The 23529-nt window shown below is 42.3% G+C and overlaps 1 protein-coding gene across 1 annotated transcript in view; it reads left to right on the forward strand.

Moving 5' to 3' along the window:
• The first annotated feature begins 572 nt into the window (after positions 1-572).
• TSPEAR (thrombospondin type laminin G domain and EAR repeats) overlaps positions 573-23529 on the forward strand; it is a 171289-nt gene continuing 148332 nt past the window's right edge. Inside the window, exon 1 of the mRNA XM_056535837.1 lies at positions 573-1054. Within this exon, the coding sequence (XP_056391812.1) occupies positions 961-1054 (94 nt within the window). The 5' untranslated portion in view covers positions 573-960. The remainder of the gene's footprint in view (positions 1055-23529) is intronic.

Here is a 23529-nt window from a genome sequence, read left to right on the forward strand (position 1 = left end):
TAAATGTCCCCCTTTATCCCTAGGGTGTCCAATGTAAAAGATTCCATTAATTATTTTGTTAGTTCGATAGATATATTCTGATCACAGTGTAGTTAGCATTACATTTACAGATAAGTGACTCTAAAGCAAGGATTAGATTAGTTTACAATTAGTTTTGAACAGCGATGTGCATCTATCATCTAAGGAAACCGACAGATGTTTATTATACATTTATAAAAGTCTTCTGTACTTTTCATAAGGAAGAACAGTCTGATGGCAAAAAAGAAGATCTAACTTTTGTTCTGTGTTATCCTTTCGCCCTGCATCACTGTATAATCCCATGCTCTTGTTGGCAATGGGGAATGTACATTCCATTCATGTCCCTGACACACTTGCATTAAGCACACTCTCAGGTGCACTGCTTCCAGCTCGCTCCGCCTTTGTTTGTAATATATTCTTTGTAAGGACAGAGTCATTTACAGTGGGAAATTCCTTCACCTGGGGAGGGCTGGGCAAAAGATGAAAAGATCCTGGAGAGGAGAAAATGACTGGGGACTCATTTAAATGTCTGGATATTTGGCTTGTGCCTGGAAACTCACCTGCTCATCCTTCAGACGCAGAGGAGCTCACCTGTTGTGTACTTATCAAAAAGCTGTCTCTGCAACACCTTTACCTTAGTGTCTTACCTCCAGACCATTGCAGGACTTTCCTAGCAGCAAACAGAGGTGAATCCAGAGATGATACTTTATTTCAAAGTATAGTCCTGCTGCTTTAACCTTGAGCAGAATGAGAGGATTTTTTGACACTTTGCATGTACTGTGGTAGTGGCAAGATAGGATGACGTCCGTATAACCAAGGAATGTGCCAACTTTGATGGACCATGAAGAATTGGGTGCTAGCCCCAAATTAGATTGTTGGCTTAGCCAGTGACGGAGATTTGTGAAAATTGTACATGGACCCCAAATTTCAGAAACTCCACTGATGTCTGCCTTGCTGCTGGTCTGTCTTTGGGTTGTCTTTAGTGGGACACAGATAAGCGAAACTATCGGTCTGAAATCATGGACACCATGCACAGGTAAGAACATACACTTACACTATTTCAGTTTTCAAAAACTTTGTTTTATTGTCATTTATATTATATTGAAAGGGAACTTTTTATGTCATATTGTGTAAACTATACATCACTTGAATACATAGCTAAATGGCAATTTGTTAAGAAGCATAAAGGCCACTAAGGGGGGTAAAGAAAGCATTATATTAATAAAAGTCTTAAAGGTGTACTCCGGTGAAAACCTTTTTTCTTTTAAATCAACTGGTGCCAGAAATTTAAACACATTTGTAAATTACTTCTATTAAAAAATCCTTATCTTAATCCTTCCAGTACTTATTAGCTGCTGAATGCTACAGAGGTGTTTCGTTTTGGAACATTGATGACATCACGAGCACAGTGCTCTCTGCTGACATCTCTGTCCATTTTAGCAACTGTGCATAGAAGATGTATGCTAAGGGCAGCATAGTGGCTTAGTGGTTAGCACTGCTGCCTTGCAGTGCTGGGGCCTTGGGTTCAAATCCCACTAAGGACAACAATAAATAAAGCATTATTATTATTATAATAACGTCAGCAGAAAGCACTGTGCTTGTGATGTCATCAGAGAGCATTCCAAAAAGAAAATAATTTCCTCTGTAGTATTCAGCAGCTAATAAGTACAGGAAGGATTAAGATTTTTTAATAGAAGTAATTTACAAATCTGTTTAACTTTCCGGAGCCAGTTGATTTAAAAGAAAAAAGGTTTTCACCGGAGTACCCCTTTAAGTGTTATGTTGATAAAATTCACCAGATTTCCAGGCAATGTTTTTTGCTTCTTTTATTCTGTGTTTTACTTTCTAAATACTGGTTCAGTGTCAGCAGTATACTAACAAACATTAAGCAAAGGCTTAAAAATAATCACTGTAAATTGTACTGGATTATACTGGAGAGGTGTACCCTATAAGCCGAAACATTGTATGTTCTTCTACCTTTACTTTTCATTATATTGTAGCTGTCACTAGATACATTTGTCATGTATAGATTTATTTCAACGTCCTTATCATATCTATAGATGTGAGTGTTCTATAACGTCATTCAACTGTTGGATGGACCTTCAGTACAGTGATCCCTCAACTTACAATGGCCTCAACATACAATAGTTTCAACATACAATGATCTTTTCTGGACCATTGTAACTTGAAACCAGACTCAACATACAACGCTATGGAATCTGCAAAATGTGTCAATGGCTGGAAGAACCGACCAATCAGAATGGGCATTCACTGGTAAAACCTCTGTATTCCTAAAGTGCATGCACTGACTGGTGTCTGGTAGCGCCCCCTACAGTACAGGGAGGTATTACATGTTCTGTACTCTTTACCTGTGCCACGGTTAGCTGCTCCTTTGGACATCAGGTGAGGGGGGCTCCATTTGACTTTTTTTTAGGACAGGGCGTGTTCTGTACAGGACCCTGAAGAAGCTTCTGTCCTCTACATAGACCAGTGTTTCCCATAGAGGGTGCCTCCAGCTGTTGCAAAACTACAACTCCCAGCATGCCCGGACAGCCTTCGGCTGTCCGGGCATGCTGGGAGTTGTAGTTTTGCAACACCTGAAGGCACCCTCTTTAGGAAACACTGACATAGACAGTGATTACAGCTCCCAGCAGATCGTTCTAACTTTTATATGTAAGGACTTGCTTTATCTATATTAGTTATCTACTTGTTTTTGTTTAGTCCTCACTTTTTCCTGTTTTTGGATGACATTTTGGTGGCTTCAGAACCAATTACCAGGTTTCCATAGAGTTATGGACTCAACATACAATGGTTTCAACATACAATGGTCGTCCTGGAACCAATTAATATTGTAACTTGAGGGACCACTGTACTTATGAAGCTAGCTCACATTGCCTTGTATTAGGGAGCAAGGTGACAGCCAATCAGTAGAAGAACAGCCGGAGCCAAACTTGTCAGAGAATCCCTATTCATTTCACAGAGGAAACAAAACATAAGTACTTAAAACTTTCACCTTAAAGTTGAAAGATAATGATAATGTTAACATCTGGGAATCAGACTACTATACCATCGCTTGGGAAATACAATATATGATAATTATGAAGACTAGCAAAAGGATCATCGAGAGTTTATCTTTTTACATCAGGTAGAGCCAAAATGAGAGGAAGCGCTGCTGTGTAAGCAGTTGAACTGACTTTTACTGAGATGTCTTATTTCAGATTTAGCAAGATGTTGTTTCTTTATAATAGACCTCCCTGTCACTGGTTTTAAAGAGAGATTTAATTTGCTATACTTGGCAATTCATAGCAAATATACCCGGTCTCCCCAAAAATAAACCCTACCCCGAAAGTAAGCGCTAGCAGGATTATCAGGGTGGGCTGCAATATAAGCCCTACCCTGAAAATAAGCCCTAGTGTGTTTTTAGTGACTAAAATTAATATAAGACCCGATCTTATTTTCGGAGAAACACGGTAATACAAAGGATTTATCATTGAATTTAAGCATAGAACCTTGTCCTTAAGTATTTCCTTAAAGAAGTTGTGTAGGCTTTCTAAATGAATATATTTAATACTTTTAGTCTTCTCAATTTGTTATATACAATTAAAGGGTAACTTGATATCTTTAAAAAATAAAAATAAAAAATAAAAAAAATTATAAAAAACAACTTTTGACATGTTTACCAGACAAGTAAAAAGTTTTGATTGCACCAGGTCTAACTTCTGGGACCAGCTGCGATTGCTAGTTTTAGTGTGCGGTATTAAAGGAGTACTCCAGTAGAAAAACATTTTTTTTAAATCAACTGGTGCCAAAAAGTTAAACAGATTTGTAAATTACTTCTATTTAAAATCTTTACCCTTTTAGCAGCTGAACGCTACAGAGGAAATTCATTTCTTTTTAATGTTTTTTTGTCTTGTCTACAGTGCTCTCTGCTGACACCTGATGCCCGTATCAGGAACTGTCCAGAGCAGGAGAAAATCCCCATAGTAGTTCCTGACATGGACAGAGGTTTCAGCAGAGAGCACTGTGGACAAGACAAAAAAAGAAATTCAAAAAGAAAAACATTTCCTCTGTAGCATACAGCTCCTAAAAAGTACTGTAAGGGTGAAGATTTTTTAATAGAAGTAATTTACGACTCTGTTTAACTTTCTGGCATCAGTTCATTTAAAAAAAAAAGAAGAAAGAAGTTTTCCACCGGAGTACCCCTTTAAGCAAACTTCCCAGCTTATAACTAGCAATCACAACGGGTCTCAGGAATGAAATCAAAACTTTTGAAATTCTGGGCAACTTGTCAAAAGTTTTTTCAATACATAGTAATGCTATTTTTCCACTTAAAGGGGTACTCTGGTAAAAAGTTTTTTTTTAAAGTCAACTCGTGCCAGAAAGTTAAACAGATTTGTAAATTACTTCTATGTATTCTATTTAAAAATCTTAATCCTTCCAGTACTTATCAGATGCTGTGTGCTCCAAAGGAAGTTGTGTAGTTCTTTTCAGTCTTACCACAGTGCTCTCTGCTGACATCTCTGTCTATGTCAGGAAGTGTCCAGAGCAGGAGCAAATCCTCATAGCAAACCTATCCTGCTCTGGACAGTTCCTGACATAGACAGAGGTGTCAGCAGAGAGTACTGTGGTCAGCCAGAAAAATAATTCAAAAAGAAAAGAACTTCCTCTGTAGTATACAGCAGCTTATGCTAATTTTGTATATGCTAATTTTAGCATATGTTAATTTTCGCATTATGTACCCCATAATTGTAAGCGCTGCGGAATCTGTAGGAGCTATATAAATAAATAAATAAAATAAAATGAGAATATTACGAATATGCGAATGTAGCGAATATATGACAAATATTCGTCCATATATTCACAAATTCGAATATGACCTATGCCGTTCAACACTAGTAAACATAGGAAATGGAGATAAATAGTTCAGTACTGAGAGCTGTTACATAAAAATCTATGCCTCAGTCAGCATGTTTCAGCCGTGTGTTGTGGGGCTGAACACCCCACACTTTTCACTGTCAATTGTCATGGATTTGCAATGCAATTATTGGCTGCATGCTTTTCTTTTTACAGTTTAAACATGTTAGAAAATGTGTTTCACCTATAAAACTGCAGAAGCAGGTGCATCACAAAACAGTAGCAAATGGTTAAATGCTTGTGGTCTTTTCATGTGGCTTTAGGGTGGTCAGAGAACCTTGCCTATGTTAGCAGATCTGTGTTCACAGCTTAGGCATGGACATAACTAGAAAAATCTAGGCCACAGAACAAACTCCTCAATAGTGGCCCCTTGAGTAGAAATATTTCCTTGCTCCGTGTAGGGGTACTCAAGAGAAAAAATACTTTTAAATCAACTGGTGCCAGAAAGTTAAACAGATTTGTAAATCACTTCTATTTAAAAATATCGAGCCTTCCAGTACTTATCAGCTGCTGTATACTATAGAGGAAGTTGTATTGTTTGTTTGAGTCTGACCACAGTGCTCTCTGCTGACACCTCTGTCCATGTCAGGAACTGTACGGTTTGCTATAAAGATTTGCTTATTTTCTGACAGTTTCTGATACAGACAGAGATATCAGCAGAAAGAACTGTAAGTACTAGAAGGAGTAAGATTTTTTTTTAATAGAATTAATTTACAGATCTGTTTAATTTTCTGGAGCGAGTTGATTAAAAAAAAAAAAAAAAAAAAAAAAAAGGTTTACCACCAGAGCACCCCTTTAAGGTTTGGTACAGGAAAGGCTATTATCTGAATCCCTGGTGGTCTAGCTGAAGGGGTACTGCCAGCATCCCTGGTGGTCTTGAGCATTGAAAGAGTTAGTGTCTGGTGGAGTTACTGGTGGAATGCTTTTTTCAGGATGACTTGATGTATGAGATTAGGAAACAGGATGTGTTTTTTTTCCCTCCAGAAACAGCCTCATTCTTGCCCATGGGCTAGATTTGGTTTAGCTGTTCCCCATTCATCAGGCAAGACGTTGCCCGGTTTTTCCTTCCTAATTCTTGTTGGGGAGGAAAATAAACAAAGGAGGAAGCTTTTGACTTCATATCCCATCCTCATATATTGTTGCCATATCCCAACCCCATATCCCGTCCTTCTATCCTGACCTCCTATCCCGTCCTCATATCCCATCCTCCAATCTTGACCTCCTATCCCGACCTCCTATCCCGACCTCCTATCCCAACCTCCTATCCCAACCTCCTATCCTGACCTCCTATCCCGTCCTCCTATCCCATCCTCCTATCTCGACCTCCTATCCTGACCTCCTATCCCGTCCTCCTATCTTGACCTTCTATCCCGACCTCCTATCCCGTCCTCCTATCCAGACCTCCTATCCCGACCTCCTTTCCTGTCTTAATATCTCGACCTCCTATCCTGACCTCCTTTCCCATCCTCCTTTCCCGACCTCCTATCTCGACCTCCTATCCCGACTTCCTATCCCGACCTCCTATGCTGACCTCCTATCCTGTCCTCCTTTCCTGTCCTCATATCTCGACCTCCTATCCTGACCTCCTATCCCGTCCTCCTATGCTGACCTCCTATCCCGACCTCCTATCCTGTCCTCCTTTCCTGTCCTCATATCTCGACCTCCTATCCTGTCCTCCTTTCCCGTCCTGATATCCCGACCTCCCATTCTGACCTCCTATCCCGACCTCCTATCTCGACCTCCTATCTTAACCTCCTATCCTGACCTCCTATCCCGTCCTACTATCTTGACCTACTATCTCGACCTCCTATCCCGACCTCCTATCCCGACCTCCTATCCCGTCCTCCTATCCCGACCTCCTATCCCGACCTCCTATCCTGACCTCCTTTCCTGTCCTCATATCTCGACCTCCTATCCCGTCCTCCTTTCCCATCCTCCTAGCCCGACCTCCTATACCGACCTCCTATGTCGTCCTCCTATGTCGACCTCCTATCCTGTCCTCCTTTCCTGTCCTCCTTTCCTGTCCTCCTATCCCGACCTCCTATCCCGACCTCCTATCCCGACCTCCTATCCCGTCCTCATATCCCGTCCTCCTATGTCGACCTCCGATCCCAACCTCCTATCCCGTCCTCCTTTCCTGTCCTCATATCTCGACCTCCTAACCCGACCTCCTATCCCGTCCTCCTATCGTATCCTCATATCCCATCCTTCTATCCCGTCCTCATATCCCGACCTCCTATGCCGTCCTCCTATCTCAACCTCCTATCCCAACCTCATATCCCATCCTCATATCCCGACCCGTAATATGTGTACCAGGTATTGAAATATCTCCAGCCGTGCGGAAGTTATGTGGGAACATACATTTCCCATTGATTTGCAAGGGACAAAAACCCCGACCCTCACAAATGGGGGTAGTGAAGGGTTAAATTAACTATCCTATATTTTAAGTGGACATATAAATAACATGTGACCAAGTATTATCGAAATATCTCCAGCCGTTTGGAAGTTCTGCAGTAACATATATTTCCCATTGACTTGTATGGGACTTTAAACAAAAACCCTGCCCCTGGCAAATCGTGGTGGGTAAGGGTTAAATTACCTATCCTATGTTTGTTGTTGACAAGTAACATGTGTGCCAAGTTTCATGTTAACATCTTTAGCCGTTTGGACGTGATGCTGGAACATACACACACACACACATACATACACACATTGGGGGGAATTTATCATTGTATATAGAGCTGTTTTGTGTCTATTTTTTTGCGCAAAAATATGCGCAAGTGTTTTTTTACATCTTTTTTTTTTTGCGCAAATTTTGATAGAATTCTTCATCACCCTTTCTACGGTTAAGTTTACCACAGAGCATTTTCTACTGTAGAATCAATTTACTAACTGAGTTTTTTTTTGCGGAAAAAAAATGTGCAAACAGCATTTTCTTGCGCAAATATACACCACCTCGGAGGACACGTACCAAAGTGTCTATTTTGGCACAGTAAGGACTGCTACTCCCATCATGGATAGACTCTGCCTATGATGGGAGTTGTAGTCCAGGGGCTGAGGTGCAGATCCCCGTGGGTCATTATCCAGAGACCCGCTGCGATCCGCATTTATTAACTGTAAAAGCCGGAGGTATATGCGGCTACACTGCGCTGCCGCCAGCTCCTGTAGACACTGTCATAATCCCCGCCGCCGGGAGAGGGGAGCTCTGATTGGTGAAAAGCTATTAACCAATCAAAACTCCCCTCTCCCGGCGGGGATTATGAATTATAAGAACTGAATATAGGAGTCGGCGTGCAGCGCAGTGTAGCCGCATGTACCGATGGCTTGTATAGTTAATAAATGCGGATCGCAGCAGGTCTCTGGAGAATGATCTGCTGCGATCTGTCCCTCTGCCCTTGGACTACTACTCCCATCATGGGACAGAGTCTGTCCCATTATGGGAGCAGTTGTAGTACCGCGGTGCTGCTGAGGGATGGCACTTGCACATCCCCCGGCTGCGGCACATTTAGAACTACTACTCCCATCATGGACAGACTCTGCCCCAGACTCTGCCATTCTCCAGAGACCCGCTGCGATCCGCATTTATTAACTGTAAAATTCGGCGGTACATGCGTCCACATCGCGCTGCCACCGGCTTCTATATACACTGTCATAATTCATAATCCCTGCCGTCGGAAGAGGGGAGCTCTGATTGGTCAATAGCTATCCACCAATCAGAGCTCCTGTCTCCCGGTGGGGGTTATGAATTATGACAGTGTATATAGGAGCCAGTGGCAGTGCGATGTAGACGCATGTACCACCGGCTTTTAAATTTAAATGCAGATCGCAGCAGATCATTCTGGAGATCTGCTGCGATCAGCATTGCATAATGCTGCTGACAGCGGATTGCGCAGGTCCTTCGCGCATTCCGCCGTTTAGAAACGGCATTCAGTTAACCTGGCGATACGTGGCATTGCACGGGTTAACTGGCAGAAGTCCCGCTGTTTCCAGCAGGGGACAACTTCTGCAACACCCCCCAGGATCATCTGACGATGGTCCTGGTCAGCGATCGCTGTGATTAATCCCTGTGGACCAATCACAGTGAATGAGCTGACTGGGGGGTAAAGTTCATTTCCCCTGCTCTGCCCGCTGCTAGAAGTCCGGGCAGAGCAGGGGAATATGGCGCTACAGTGTAGACCGGCGGCAGGCTCGCAACAGCTGGAGGCACACTGGTTGGCGGCTGCGGCGGCGGGAAGCTCTTCACTGCTGCTTCTGGTAGTTTCAAAACTACAACTCCCAGACAGTCCAGGCATGCTGGGAGTTGTAGTTCTGTAACATCTGGCCGTTCAGATGTTGCCGAACTACAATTTCTAGCATGCCTTGGCAGTCTGGGCATGCTGAGAGTTGAAGTTTTGGAACATCTGGAGGGCTACAGTTTGGACACCACTGGTCTCCAAACTGTTCTCCAGTGGTCTCCAAACTGTTCTCCTCCATTTGTTGCAAAACTACAACTCTCAGCATGCCCTTTGGCTGCCTGGGCATGCTGGTAGTTGTAGTTTTGCAACAACTGGAGGCACACTGGTTGGGAAACATTGTCTGTTTCCTAACTCAGTGTTTCCCTACCTGTGTGCCTCCAGCTGTTGCAAAACTATAACTCCCAGCATGCACTGACAAACCGTACATGCTGGGAGTTGTAGTTTTGCAACAGCTGGAGGCGCACGGGTTGGGAAACACTGAGTTAAGTAACAAACTCTCAGTGTTTTGCAACCAGTGTGCCTTCAGCTGTTGCTTAACTACAGCCCCCCATGGTGGGAGTTTTAGTTTAGCAACAATTGGAGGCTCCCTGTTTAGGAACACGCTGCATTATGTGCGCTCTTCCCAGGAGAGAGCACAAAAAATGTACTAACCCATATTTCTTGTTTTTCTTTTCTTCTCATTTCAAATACGTGAATGTGGGGGACTACGCCAGATTTGGTGGACTGCGACGATGACCAGCATTTTTTTAATTTCAATAAAATGGTTAATGAGGGCTGTGGGGGATTGTTTTTTTAATAAATATTTTTTTCAATGTGTCCGTGTTTTTTATAATTGATTTTTCAGGGTTAGTAATGGAAGCCGTCTTATAGACGGAATCCATTACTATTCCAGGGCTTAGCGTTAGCCCCAAAATCAGCTAGGGCTAGCCTCCAATTATTACCCCGTACCGACCGCCACAGGGGGTGCCGGGAAGAGCCAGTACCAACAGGCCCGGAGCATCAAAAATGGCGCTCATGGGCCTATGCGGTAACAGGCTGGCATTATTTAGGCTGGGGAGGGCCAGTAACAATGGTCCTCGCCCACCCTGGTAACATCAGGCTGTTGCTGCTTGGTTGGTATCTGGCTGATACTGAAAATAAGGGGAACCCTAGGCTTTTTTTTATATTTAAAAATAAATAAATAAAAAAACGCATGTGGTTCCCTCATTTTTTCAGTATCAGCCAGATACCAACCAAGCAGCTGACGTTACCAGGGTGGGCGAGGACCATTGTTACTGGCCCTCCCCAGCCTAAATAACGCTAGCCTGTTACCGCCTAGGCCCAGGAGCGCCATTTTTGACGCTCCAGGCCTGTTGGTACCGGCTCTTCCCGGAACCCCTGTGGTGGTGGAAAGTGTTGCTCGCGAATATTCGCAATGCGAATTTCATTCGCGAATATCGCATATTAGCGATTTTGCGAATATTCGTGAATATAGCACTATATATTCGCAATTACGAACATTCGTATTTTTTTTTCACAGTACATATCACAGTGATCATCCCTCTCTGCTTCCAGCTTGTGTGTTGTAAAGAAGGCTCTAATACTACTGTGTGAGACTGGCATACGAATTTTCGCATATGCGAAAATGTGCATTTGCTCATTTTCGCATATGCTAATGTTCGCTTATGCTAATTTCCGAATATGCTAATTTCCGCATATTGAAATTTTCGCCTATGCTAATTTTCACATATGCAAATTTTTGCAAAATTTGAGAAAATAAAACGCGAATATTACAAATATGCAAATTTTGCAAATATATGACGAATATTCGGCCATATATTCGCGAAATATCGTGAATTCGAATATGGCCTATGACGCTCAACACTAGCGGTGGGTACCGGGGCAATAGATGGGGGTTAGTGCTAGCTGTTTTGGGGGCTAACGCTAAGCCCCAGCTTAGTAATGGATTCTGTCTACAAGACACCTTCCACTACTAAGCCTGAAAATTATAAAAAACACAACACATTGAAAAAAAAAATTTATTTAAAAAAACACTCCCCCACAGCCCTCTTTAAACCCTTTTATTGACATTTAAAAAAAAAAAAAAACGCTGTTCATCGTCGCAATCCACCAAATCTGACATAGTCCTCTGCATTCACCTATCTAAATTTCAAAGAAAAAAAAAGTTTTGTAAATTTTTTTGTTTCCAAACACCAGCAAAAATTTTACAAAAAAATGCAAAAAAAACTGACAAAACACAGGAAAAAGCTGGGACAGTTTTCCTGGCATTTTTGCTGATGGACAAAAAACCTCAATGGAATCCGACCTGAAAGCAAAAGATCAAAATCCCTACGTCCACTTTTCCTGTGAGGTAGAGAAGGAGTGTACGGTAGAGCGAGGGGGGGGGGGGGGACGTTTCTATATTTGCACAAGATTTATCAAAGGAGTGTACAGCCTTAGTAAATTCTGAGCAAGAGTGTACAATAGACAAGCGGTGTAAAGGGGTAGAACTGTGTCTACAAGAGACAAATAATGATAAATTCCCCCCATTGAGTTTTATATATATATAGATTATTCAACTACAGAAAGCTATGATGTAAGTGAAAATTAATAACTATCACAAAATTGCTGCCAGAAGATAAGGACTACTGTTTTGGGTGGTAGATGTGGTAACATTCCATGTCATTCTACCTTACTAAACCATTAATTAATAAAATGCAGACATTTATATGTACAGACAATATCTCTGGAACTTTTATAATTCTAGTCATAAAAATGTGCAATTAAAATACCAGATTAAGAAAGCAATTGACAATGTAACTATATAGTCTTAAGGGTATGTCTGTCATTCCATTTTACTTACATTCATTACTGTAGGTTGTATGCATTGTTTAATGATTTTTTATGCATCTTGTCATCTTTAAGGATATCTTGTCTTAGACAACCCTTCCAGAACACATTTCATTACTTGAAAAGTTGTGCATTTCTGGAAAAAATACTGCAATACATATAGAGACGACTGTATATAAAGGGAAATGTAATTTGGCCACATTAAGTGCCCCATCTGGAGCTTAATCCAATGTGTCTGACAAGGGAAAGAGGAAGGTCCATCATAGATAAAATCTAACACACATTTCAGAAGAGTTTTTATTAACATGTCACATCCTCCTAAGGGCTTTGGCCCAACACATTAGAGGACTACCTTTTATATCCTTAAGGCCCCATACTAGCCAACATACTCCCTTGTTACATAATACAATGCACAATCTTCTATTGTAGCCAGTCTAACAATAAAGTTATATGCTCATCTCCAATAATTATCCCATAAACATTGGACATCCATTTTTTGTAGAGCATCTAAGCAGTGCCAAACAATGACCGTAACAATTTTTAAATGCCCTGTGAGAATGAATGGAGTGCTCTTCATGCATGTGTAGTGATTCCATTCATTCGGGGGTACTGTAATCAGTGGGGTCAAACCACCACTGATCAGAATGTTATCTCCTACACTGTGGATAGCGAATAACTCCCGGAGACAGAGATACCCCTTTGAAGGAGAACTCTGGAATTTTTTATTATTTTGCTATTATACTTGGGTTGTTGCAACTAAAATAATAAACCATAACTTACCTTCCACTCCCCCCGAGCTGCTGGAGTATCCTGTCTACCAGCCCCGGTCATCTACTGGCTTTTCGTGCCTAACATGTTACACTGTGCTTGGCTAGCTGGCTGGCAATGTCCTGTCTTGGCCGGTGATAACACCACATTGCCGGTCAACCTATCACCCGTTGAGTTGGGATATCACTGTGTCTGGTGATTAGCTGAGTGAAGTGTGAAGTGTTGAGCAATAAAAGCAGGAAGAAGACTGGAGCCTTATGGAAAAATACATTTTTTTTCTCCTTTAAGATTCTAATAAAGTGACAAACACCAGAACTGGATAGACATTACCAAAATTGTGTGCAGGAATGTAACTAGAATTCATGGGGCCCCACAGCATAAATTAGAACTGGGGCCCCCTCCTCCTGATTTTCCTATGGGGCCACACTAATAAATCAGACCCCCCCCCCCCCTTTCCCCCTACTGCACTGTATCTTGCTCGTAATACTTATATTCCACTAAAAAAAGTATTCATGTAACATTTAACCCATTATTGACCACCAATATGTGTTCCTATAACAGTCACTTTATTCTAACTTTGTGACTAGTGTGCCTTTTATGGTGTAGCAGAATAAACCCTTTTAACCGTGAAGCTCCAGCACAGGTCTACCATTTTTGTGCATCAGTCCCTCGTGTAGCTTTGTCAATAAAAAAGAAAAGTTATTTTTTATTGTGCTAATGTAGTAAATCATTTGCTATTGCAGTAATCAGATTGACCAGGAGAATTACTTTATTCTGTTATTTATACTGCAATAATAAATTGGGCAAAACAAAACAAAAAGGATAGTAAAGAAGGGAAAAGGGAGGTCCATTCTTGTGTAGTAATTCTAGTGTGGATAATTTCACCACCATATGGTTCCTACTAGACCTGTTAGTTTAACCTGCGTTGTATGTAAAATGTTTGAGGGTTTTCAAAGAGATGCTATTTTGGAGTATCTTGATAAAAATAAATGTTTGACCCCATATCAGCATGGGTTTATGAGGGATCGGTCCTGTCAAACTAACCTGATCAGCTTTTATGAGGAGGCGATTTCCAGACTGGACCAGGGGGATTCGCTGGATGTCGTATATCTGTATTTTTTCCAAAGCATTTGATACGGTGCCACATAAAAGATTGGTACATAAAATGAGAAGGATTGGGCTGGGGGAGAATGTGTGTAAGTGGGTAAATAACTGGCTCAGTGATAGGAAACAGAGAGTGGTTATTAATGGTACTTATTCTGATTGGGTGACTGTTACTAGCGGGGTAACATAGGGGTCAGTCTTGGGACCTGTACTGTTTAATATATTCATTAATGATCTTGAAGAGGGGTTGAATAGTAAAGTAGCAATCTTTACAGATGATACTAAACTCTGTAAGCGGTAAACACTATAGAGGACAGTGCACTGTTACAAATGGATCTGGATAGGTTGGAGGTTTGGGCTGTTAAGTGGCAGATGAGGTTCAACACTGAAAAATGTGAAGTTATGCACGTGGGGAAGAACAATCCAGGCTGGGATTATGTATTAAATGGGAGAACACTTGGGACGACTGATATGGAAAAGGACTTAGGATTCTTAGTTAACAGTAAATTTAGCTGTAGTGACCAGTGTCGGGCAGCTGCGGCCAAGGCAAATAAAATCATGGGGTGCATTAATAGGGACATAGATGCCCACAACAAGGAAATAATTCTACCACTGTACAAATCACTAGTCAGACCACACATGGAATACTGTGTAAAGTACTGGGCACCAGAAAGATATAGTGGAGCTGGAGAGGGTTCAAAGACAGGGAATGGCAGGACTACAGTACCCAGAAAGATTATCAGAATTGGGTTTATTTAGTTTAGAAAAAAGAAGGCTTAGAGGAGACCAAATAACTATGTATAAATATATCAGGAGACCATACAGAGATCTCTCCAATGATCTATTTATACTGAGGACTGTATCTATGACAAGGGGTTATCCTCTACGTCTTGAGGAAAGAAGGTTTCTACGCCAGCACAGACGGGGGTTCTTTACTGTAAGAGCAATAAGACTATGGAACTCTCTGCCAGAGGAGGTGGTCATGGGGAACTTTGGAAAAGAGTTCAAAAGTGGTCTTGATGCATTTTTGGAGAGTAATAACATTACAGGTTATGGATATTAGATTTATAGGGACAGAACCATGATCCAAGGATTTATTCTGACTGCCATGTTTGGAGTAGAGAAGAAATTTTTACCTCTAGTATGAGTTTTTTTTTTGCCTTCCTCTGGATCAACTCAGTAGGAACTGATTAGGGATATAGGTTGATATATTAGGGATATAGGCTCTTTAGAGCCCTTATTAAAAAAGAATGAAGCAATCTGATTAGTTGCCATGGGCAACTGCACCCATTTTCCTTTGCATGTTTGATAAATCTCCCCCAATGTTTAAAACTGGCCTAACGCCTGGTAATTAATTTATGCGTCACGTTACAATTGCAGTAGCGCATAGCTCATATGTATCCTAATTTTTCATTAGAGCACATTGTCCAAATGGGTGTACCCTTACCTGTAACTTCTTTTTTAAGAGTCTCCTCTTTCTTCCACTCGTTATCTGTATTAATGGCACCTGTTTGAACTTGTTATCAGTGTAAAACACACTTGTCCACAACCTCAAACAGTCACACTCCAAACTCCACTATGACCAAGAACAAAGAGTTGTCGAAGGACACCAGAAACAAAATTGTAGACATGCACCAGGCTGGGAATACTGAATCTGCAATAGGCAAGCAGCTTGGTGTGAAGAAATCAACTGTGGGAGCAATTATTAGAAAATGGAAGACATACAAGACTACTGATAATTTCCCTCGATCTAGGGCTCCTCACAAGATCTCACCCTGTGTCAAAATGATCAAAAGAACGGTGAGCAAAAATCCAAGAACCACACGGGGGACCTAGTGAATGACCTGCAGAGAGCTGGGACCAAAGTAACAAAGGCTACCATCAATAACACACTATGGTGCCAGGGCCTGAAATCATGCAGTGCCAGACATGTCCCCCTGCTTAAGCCAGGACATGTCTGGGCCCATCTGAAGTTTGCTAGAGAGCATTTTGATAATCCAGAAAAGGATTGGGAGACTTTCATATGGTCAGATGAAACCAAAGTAGAATTTTTTGGTCAAAACTTAACTCGAACACCATACCTACTGTAAAGCATGGGGGTGGAAACATCATGCTTTGGGGCTGTTTTTCTGCAAAGGGACCAAGACAACTGATCCGTGTAAAGGAAAGAATGAATGGGGCCATGTATTGTGAGATTTTGAGTGAAAACCTCCTTCCATCAGCTGGGGCATTGAAGATGAAACGTGGCTGGGTCTTTCAGCATGACAATGATCCCAAACAAACCTCCCGGGCAACGAAAGAGTGGCTTTGTAAGAAGCATTTCAAGGTCCTGGAGTGGCCTAGCCAGTCTCCAGATCTCAACCTCATAGAAAATCTTTGGAGGGAGCTGAAAGTCTGTGTCGCCCAGCGGCAGCCCAAAAACATCACTGCTCTAGAGGAGATCTGCATGGAGGAATGGGCCAAAAAAACAGCAGGAGTGTGTGAAAACCTTGTGAAGACTTACAGAAAACGTTTGACCTCTGTCATTGCCAACAAAGGGTATATATATATTTTTTATTCTTTATTTAACTTTTCGCACACACAAAACAAAGCCATACCAAAACAAAATAGAAAGAGCAAGGAAGGTTACAGCGAGATATCATCAACAATACTCCATAAAGCTCTAAGTGAAAAAATAAAAAATAAAGGGTAAATAAAAAAGTATTGAGATTAACTTTTGTAATTGACCAAGTACTTATTTTCCACCATAATTTGCAAATAAATTCTTTAAAAATCAGACAATGTGATTTTATGGATTTTTTTTCTCATTATGTCTCTCATAGTTTAGGTATATCTATGATGAAAATTACAGGCCTCTTTCATCTTTTTCAGTGGGAGAACTTGCACAAATTTTTTGCCCCACTGTATCTTCGGGCTCTCCTATAGAGATATATAGAGGGGCCATGGGGGTCGTGACATGCCGCTCCTGGAGAGAGGTGGGGCTCCGTACAGAAGATCATGGTGGCTCAACGGATCAGACCCTCCCCCCCACAATCTAAAATTTGAAATGACCTGAATGTAGTCACTAGCTGACTACACTGAGGCCACTGAAATGAATAGGGACATTAGGTTCTGCGCATGGATGTTCCTCTTATATATTATTATAGTGCTACAAAGAAATATCTAATATTATAAATATTATACATAGCACCCTGCTGACCAGAGTACTCCAGGAGTAAACCAGTTAATTCATCTATGGCAGTTTTTTCTAACCAGGGTGCCTCCAGCTGTTGCAAAACTACAACTCCCAGCATGTTGGGAGTTGTAGTTTTGCAACAGCTGGAGGCACCCCCGTTTAGAAACACTCCTCTTTGGTGTTGTCTTTTTCTATGACATTTGTATAGAGGACACAGTCAATGTTCTCCCCATTCCCAATAGTAACTGGGTTAACTGTGATTTATATGACTTTAAAGAGTATTCTGCACAGTGAAGCTGGTACATTGTCTAGGGCCATATTTAAAGATGTAGGAAAAAGTGATAAGACACTCTAAAGATTAAAGGACTCCTTGGCTTCCTGTCATTTACTTGTATTATGTCACTTCACTTGATTATGCTGTTCTGAAGTGACTTCATAAATAAATGATATAATGGAAATTATAAGAATCTGATGGAAGGAATATTGTAGATGCACTTAACACCCCAGCAGGACAGATGCTAAAACAAGGGAACTTTACTTTCCTGAACAGATGACTTGCTGTAACATTTTGTACATAAAATATTGGTAATGTATCGTATGTGGTAACACCATACATTTTATTGTAACATCTAAAGCAAACATAAAATAGCACAGGAGTACAATGCATTTAAATAGTACCTGTCATGATCTTGTTACATTTTATAATCCTCCCCTTTCACTGCCCCCATCATTGTAAACCACCCCCTACCTTTATTTTTATTATTTTTTAGTTTCCTACCTTGATATTGCTCTGTATTTTCTGCTCAGTCTCAGTCAGATTCACAGACTGGAAAGGGGCATTCCCCAGCAGGTGTGGCATCATCTGAAGCCATACAGGGGAGAACTTCCTCCCTCACTCTGCTACACACAGCCCAGAGCAGTTCAGTTCAATTAATACAGTTGTATTATGAAATACCATATCTACCTGACTTTCAAATTCACAGCATGCAGTGGCAATTTTGTTCCGTTTTGCATCCCATAGACTATAGGTTAAAGAAATGGCCATAAAAACACATGTGTACATGTCTGGGGCATTTTTTCTGTTGTTTTTTTCCCCCACATAAAAACATCACATATAAAAAAACACCTTTCCTAATACTATTTTGGGGGGAAGAAAAAAAAAATCACCTCATGAAGGCAAAAATAGGAAGGGGTGTTTTTTTTGTGACAATTTTTTCAGACCACAAAAAAGTGGCAAAAAGAATCTGAAGGAAGCCATATGTAGGTATTTTGACTCCAATAGGTAGCAAAATGTACTGCAAGAAAGACGCAGAAAAGTCTGCTACAAAATACACATGTGTTCTTAAGGGTACGGTCTTGCACAGCAGGAAATATGCTGCATATTCTCTGATCAGCATACACAAAGGGCTCCCCAGGGGCAGCCCTGTGTTTCCAGTGAGGTTTGGAGGTGGAGCCGTGCATCACAGTAATGCTGGCGTGTGGGCCCACTTCAAAACCTTACTGCACACATAGGGCTGCCACCGGGGAGCCCTGTGCGCATGCTTACTCTGGGCAGTGAAAAATATGCTGCATAATCCTATGGGCAGGTTCACATGTGCAGTATTTTGCCGTATATTTTGCAGCTTATTTTCCTTCACATTGGGGGATATTTATCAAAGCTGTCTATGTCCCGCATCAATATAGACCAACCTACAGAGGGTTAGGCCGGTCTATTGTGCGCCTAATTTATCAAAAGGCGCACGGCTCTTGATAAATTCTGCGCACTGACTTCAGGATCCATGCTTTAGACTGTATTTAAACATGCTCCAACATGCTAATTGTCACAGAAAAGTTGCTTTTGATAAATTCAGCACCAATGCATTTTCCAATGCATTTCTGTCTAAAATAGACTAGAATGCATCATGTTCTAAAAATCCTCTAGAGCAAAAGTCGCAAAAAAGTTGCACATAGTTAGACTGCGACTTTTGTGCGACAAATTTAGACAGGAAAAAACTGTCTAAATCCTTTGACAAATATCCCCCATTGACTTCAATGGACATGAAAATATGCAGCAGCAAATATGCAGCAAAATAGTGTCACCCTACCCTAAGGGGACATTTCCTGCAGATATTCCACAATGTATTTTCTGCAAAAAATCATTGGAGACAATGGTAGCAAAATCCGCTGCATACACCCTGCAGAAAATCCTTCTGTGTTAACGTACTCTAAGGGTACTTTCACACGAGTGGATCCCCAGCGTATTTTACGCTGCGGATCCACCACTGAATGTCCGCTGTATGGTGCCTTTACATGTGCCTGCTCGGAGCGGCAATACGCCTCCACGAGCAGACAAACTGCAAAGTGTGAGTTGCCGTGCACATGCGCAGTATTCTTACACATCGCGGCAGCTCTCGGCCAAGCTCATGGAGCAGGGGGAGCGGCCACGAAGTGTGTGAGTGCACCGCACATGCGAGGCAACTTGCACATCGCTTCAGCGTGTCTGCTCGAGTATTGCCGCTCCGAGCAGGCACATGTAAAGGCACCATACAGTGGTCCTTCAACGGCGGATTCCACACAGGTTTTTTTCTGGTGTTTTTTTGGGGGGGAAAACTGCCACTGCAATTCTTGAGCCAAAGTCAGAAGTGGATTCATGACTAAGGAGAAGTATAAGTCCTTCCTTTATGTTTTCCATTACATTATTATTCCCATTATTTCCTATTCCCTTTATATTTAGCTTTTTTAGTATAAGTATACTAAGTCTACGTTCTTCCTTTATATTTTTCACTCCTTTTACATGCACATGTGTTTTTGGCACAAAAAACTGCCACAAATATTGCAACATATTAAAATACCGTATTTATCGGCGTATAACACGCACTTTTTAGGCTAAAATTTGTAGCCTAAAGTCTGTGTGCGTGTTATACGCCGATACACCCCCAGGAAACGCATGGGGAGAGAGGCCGTCGCTGCCCGCTTCTCTCCCCCTGCCTTTCCTGGGGTCTAGAGCGCTGCTGTCGGCCCTTCTCTCCCCCTAGCTATCGGCGCCGCTGCCCGTTCTGTCCCTCTGACTATCGGTGCCCCATTGCCAGTGCCGATAGCCCGGGGGAGAGAAGCGGCGCCGACAGCCAGGGGGAGAGAAGGGGCAGCGGCGCCCATTGCCGGCGCCGCTGCCCCGTTGCCTCCCCCCATCCCCGGTGGCATAATTACCTGGGTCGGGTCCGCGCTGCTCCAGGCCTCCGGCGTGCGTCCCCGGCGTCGTTGCTATGCGCTGAACGGCGCGGCGCATGACGTCAGTGCGCCGTGCCGTGCATAGCATCAACACAGGGGACGCACGCCGGAAGCCTGGAGCAGCACGGACCCGACTCAGGTAATTATGCCACCGGGCATGGGGGGAGGCAACGGGGCAGCAGCGCCGGTAATGGGTGCCGCTGCCCCTTCTCTCCCCCTGGCTGTCGGCGCCGGCAATGGGGCGCCGGCACCGATAGTCAGGGGGACAGAATGGGCAGCGGCGCCGGTAACCAGGGGGGAGAGAAGGGCCGGCAGCAGGGCTCTAGACCCCAGGAAAGGCAGGGGGAGAGAAGCGGGCAGCGACGGCCTCTCTCCCCCTGCCTTTCCTGGAGATGTATCGGGGTATACACGCGCACACACGCACCCTCATTTTACCATGGATATTTGGGTAAAAAACATTTTTTTACCCAAATATCCATGGTAAAATGAGGGTGCGTGTTATAGGCCGGTGCGTGGTATACCCCGATAAATACGGTAAATACTAGGTCGACGATACGTGCCTTAGTGCTCACCAGGGAGGTCGGGGGGATCCCAGCGGTCGGACCCCCCGCGATCAAACACTTATAAGTGTTATGCCGCTGCAGTTGTCCTTTAAGGACGCAGCCCTTTTTTGCACATCTGACCACTGTCAGTTTAAGCATTAATAACTCTGGGATGTTTTTACCTTTCATTCTGATTCCGAGATATTTTTTTCGTGACATATTCTACTTTAACATAGTGGTAAATTTTTGTCGTTATTTTCATCTTTTTTGGTGAAAAATCCCCAAATTTCATGAAAATTTAGAAAATTGTGCATTTTTCTAACTTTGAAACTCTCTGCTTGTAAGGAAAATGGATATTTAAAATAAATTATATACTGATTCACAAATACAATATGTCTTCTTTATGTTGACATCATAAAGTTGACAGGTTTTTACTTTTTAAAGACATTAGAGGGCTTCAAAGTATAGCAGCAATTTTCAAAATTTTTACGAAAATTTCAAAATCTGAATTTTTCAGGGACCAATGGATTTCAGGGGCCTTTCTGTGAGAAATACCCCAGAAATGACCCCATTATAGAAACTGCACCCCTCAAAGTATTCAAAATGACATTCAGAAAGTTTGTTAACCCTTTAGGTGTTTCACAAGAATAGGAGCAATGTAGAGGAGAAAAATCTAAATCTGCATTTTTTACACTAACATGTTCTTGTAGACCCATATTTTTTATTTTACAAGGGGTAAAAGGAGAAAAAGCCCACCGAATACCTCATATGTGGATGTAAAGTGCTTTGTGGGTGCTCTAGAGGGCTCAGAAGAGAAGGAGCGACAATGGGATTTTGGAGAGAGAATTTAGCTGAAATGGTTTTTGCAGGGCATGTGACATTTAAGAAGCCCCTATGGTGCCAGAACAGCGAAAAACTCCCCACATGGCATCCTATTTGGTAAACTACACCCCTCAAGGAACATAACAAGGGGTACAGTGAGCCTTAACACCCCACAGGTGTTTGACGACTTTACTAAAATGCTAATGTTACCCCAAATATTTCATTTTATCAAGGGGTAATAGGTGAAAATGTCCCCCAAAATTTGAAACCCCATTTCTCTTGAGTAAGAAAATACCTCATATATGGATATAAAGTGATCTGTGGGTGCAATAGAGGGCTCAGAAGGGAAGGAATGACATTGGGCTTTTGGAAAGCGAATTTTGCTGAAATGGTTTTTGGGGGGCATGTCTCATTTAGGAAGCCCCATGGTGTCAGAACGGCGAAAAACACCCCACATGGCATACTATTTAGGAAACTACACCCCTCAAGGAACTTAAAAAGGGTTCAGTGAACATTTACACCCCACTGGCGTTTGACAGATCTTTATTACAGTGAATTACATTTTTCATTTTCAGGGACCACTGTTCCAAAAATCTGTCAGACACCTGTGGGGCGTAAATGCTCACTGTACCCCTTGTTACGTTCCGTGATGGGGTAGTTTCCGAAATGGGGTCACATGTGGGTGTTTATTTTTTTGCGTTTATGTCAGAATCGCTGTAACCAGTAGCCACCCCTGTGCAAATCACCAGTTTAAGCCTCAAATGTACATAGTGCGCTCTCACTCCTGAGCCTTGTTGTGCATCGGCAGAGAATTTTACGCCCACATTAGGGTTATTTCCGTACTTGGGAGAAAGTGTGTTACAAATTTTGGGGGTCTTTATTTCCTTTTACCTCTTATGAAAATGAAAAGTGTGGGGCAACACCAGCATGTTAAGTGTAAAAAAAAAAATCACACTAACATGCTGGTGTAGACCCCAACTTTACCTTTTCATAAGGGGTAAAAGGAGAAAAAGCCACCAAAAATTTGTAGCACAATTTCTCCCGAGTATGGACATGTGTGGCCCTAAACTGTTACCTTGAATGAGAATGAGAGAGCGCCATGCGCATTTGAGGCTTAAATTTGGGATATTCATAGGGGTGTACCCGGATTCAAGCGTCACACTTTCCTCCCCCACCAAAAATACTGTACGTCAGTTTTCCCCAAACAGGGTGCCCCCAGCTGTTACAAAACTCCCAACATGCCTGGACAGTTAATGGCTGTCCGGCAATACTGTGAGTTGTTATTTTGCAACAGCTGGAGGCTCCGTTTTGGAAAAACTGATGTACAAGATGTTTTTAATTTTTATTGGGGGGGAGGGGGGTGTAGGGTGTAGTGTATATGTAGTGTTTTACTCTATATTTTGGGCTAGTGTAGTGTTTTTAGGGTGCATTCACACGGGCGGGGGTTTACAGTGTGTTTCCCGCTGCGGCGGAAAATGTGCCGCATCTCAAACTTGAAGCGGAAAACTTGTTATAAACCCCCACCCGTGTGAATGTAGCCTGTACATTCACATTGGGGGGGGGGGCAAAACTACAACTCTCAGCATGCACTGACAGACCATGCATACTGGGAGTTGTAGTTATGCAACAGTTGGAGGCACACTGGTTGGGATTGGGAACCACTGAGTTAGGTAACAGACTACCGCAGTGTTTCTGCACCACTGTCTTGTTTCCTAACTCAGTGTTTCCCTACCCGTGTGCCTCCAGCTGTTGCAAGACTACAACTCCCAGCATGCATGGTCTGTCAGTGTATGCTGGGAGTTATAGTTTTGCAACAGCAGGAGACACACAGGTTGGGAAACACTGGCTGGACAGGTTAATTATTTACTTTTTAGTGGTACATTTTATTTGCAGCTAATGCACTTTTTAATGGATT

Source organism: Hyla sarda, chromosome 8 (assembly GCF_029499605.1).
Source record: "Hyla sarda isolate aHylSar1 chromosome 8, aHylSar1.hap1, whole genome shotgun sequence".
Taxonomy (NCBI): Eukaryota; Metazoa; Chordata; class Amphibia; order Anura; family Hylidae; genus Hyla; species Hyla sarda.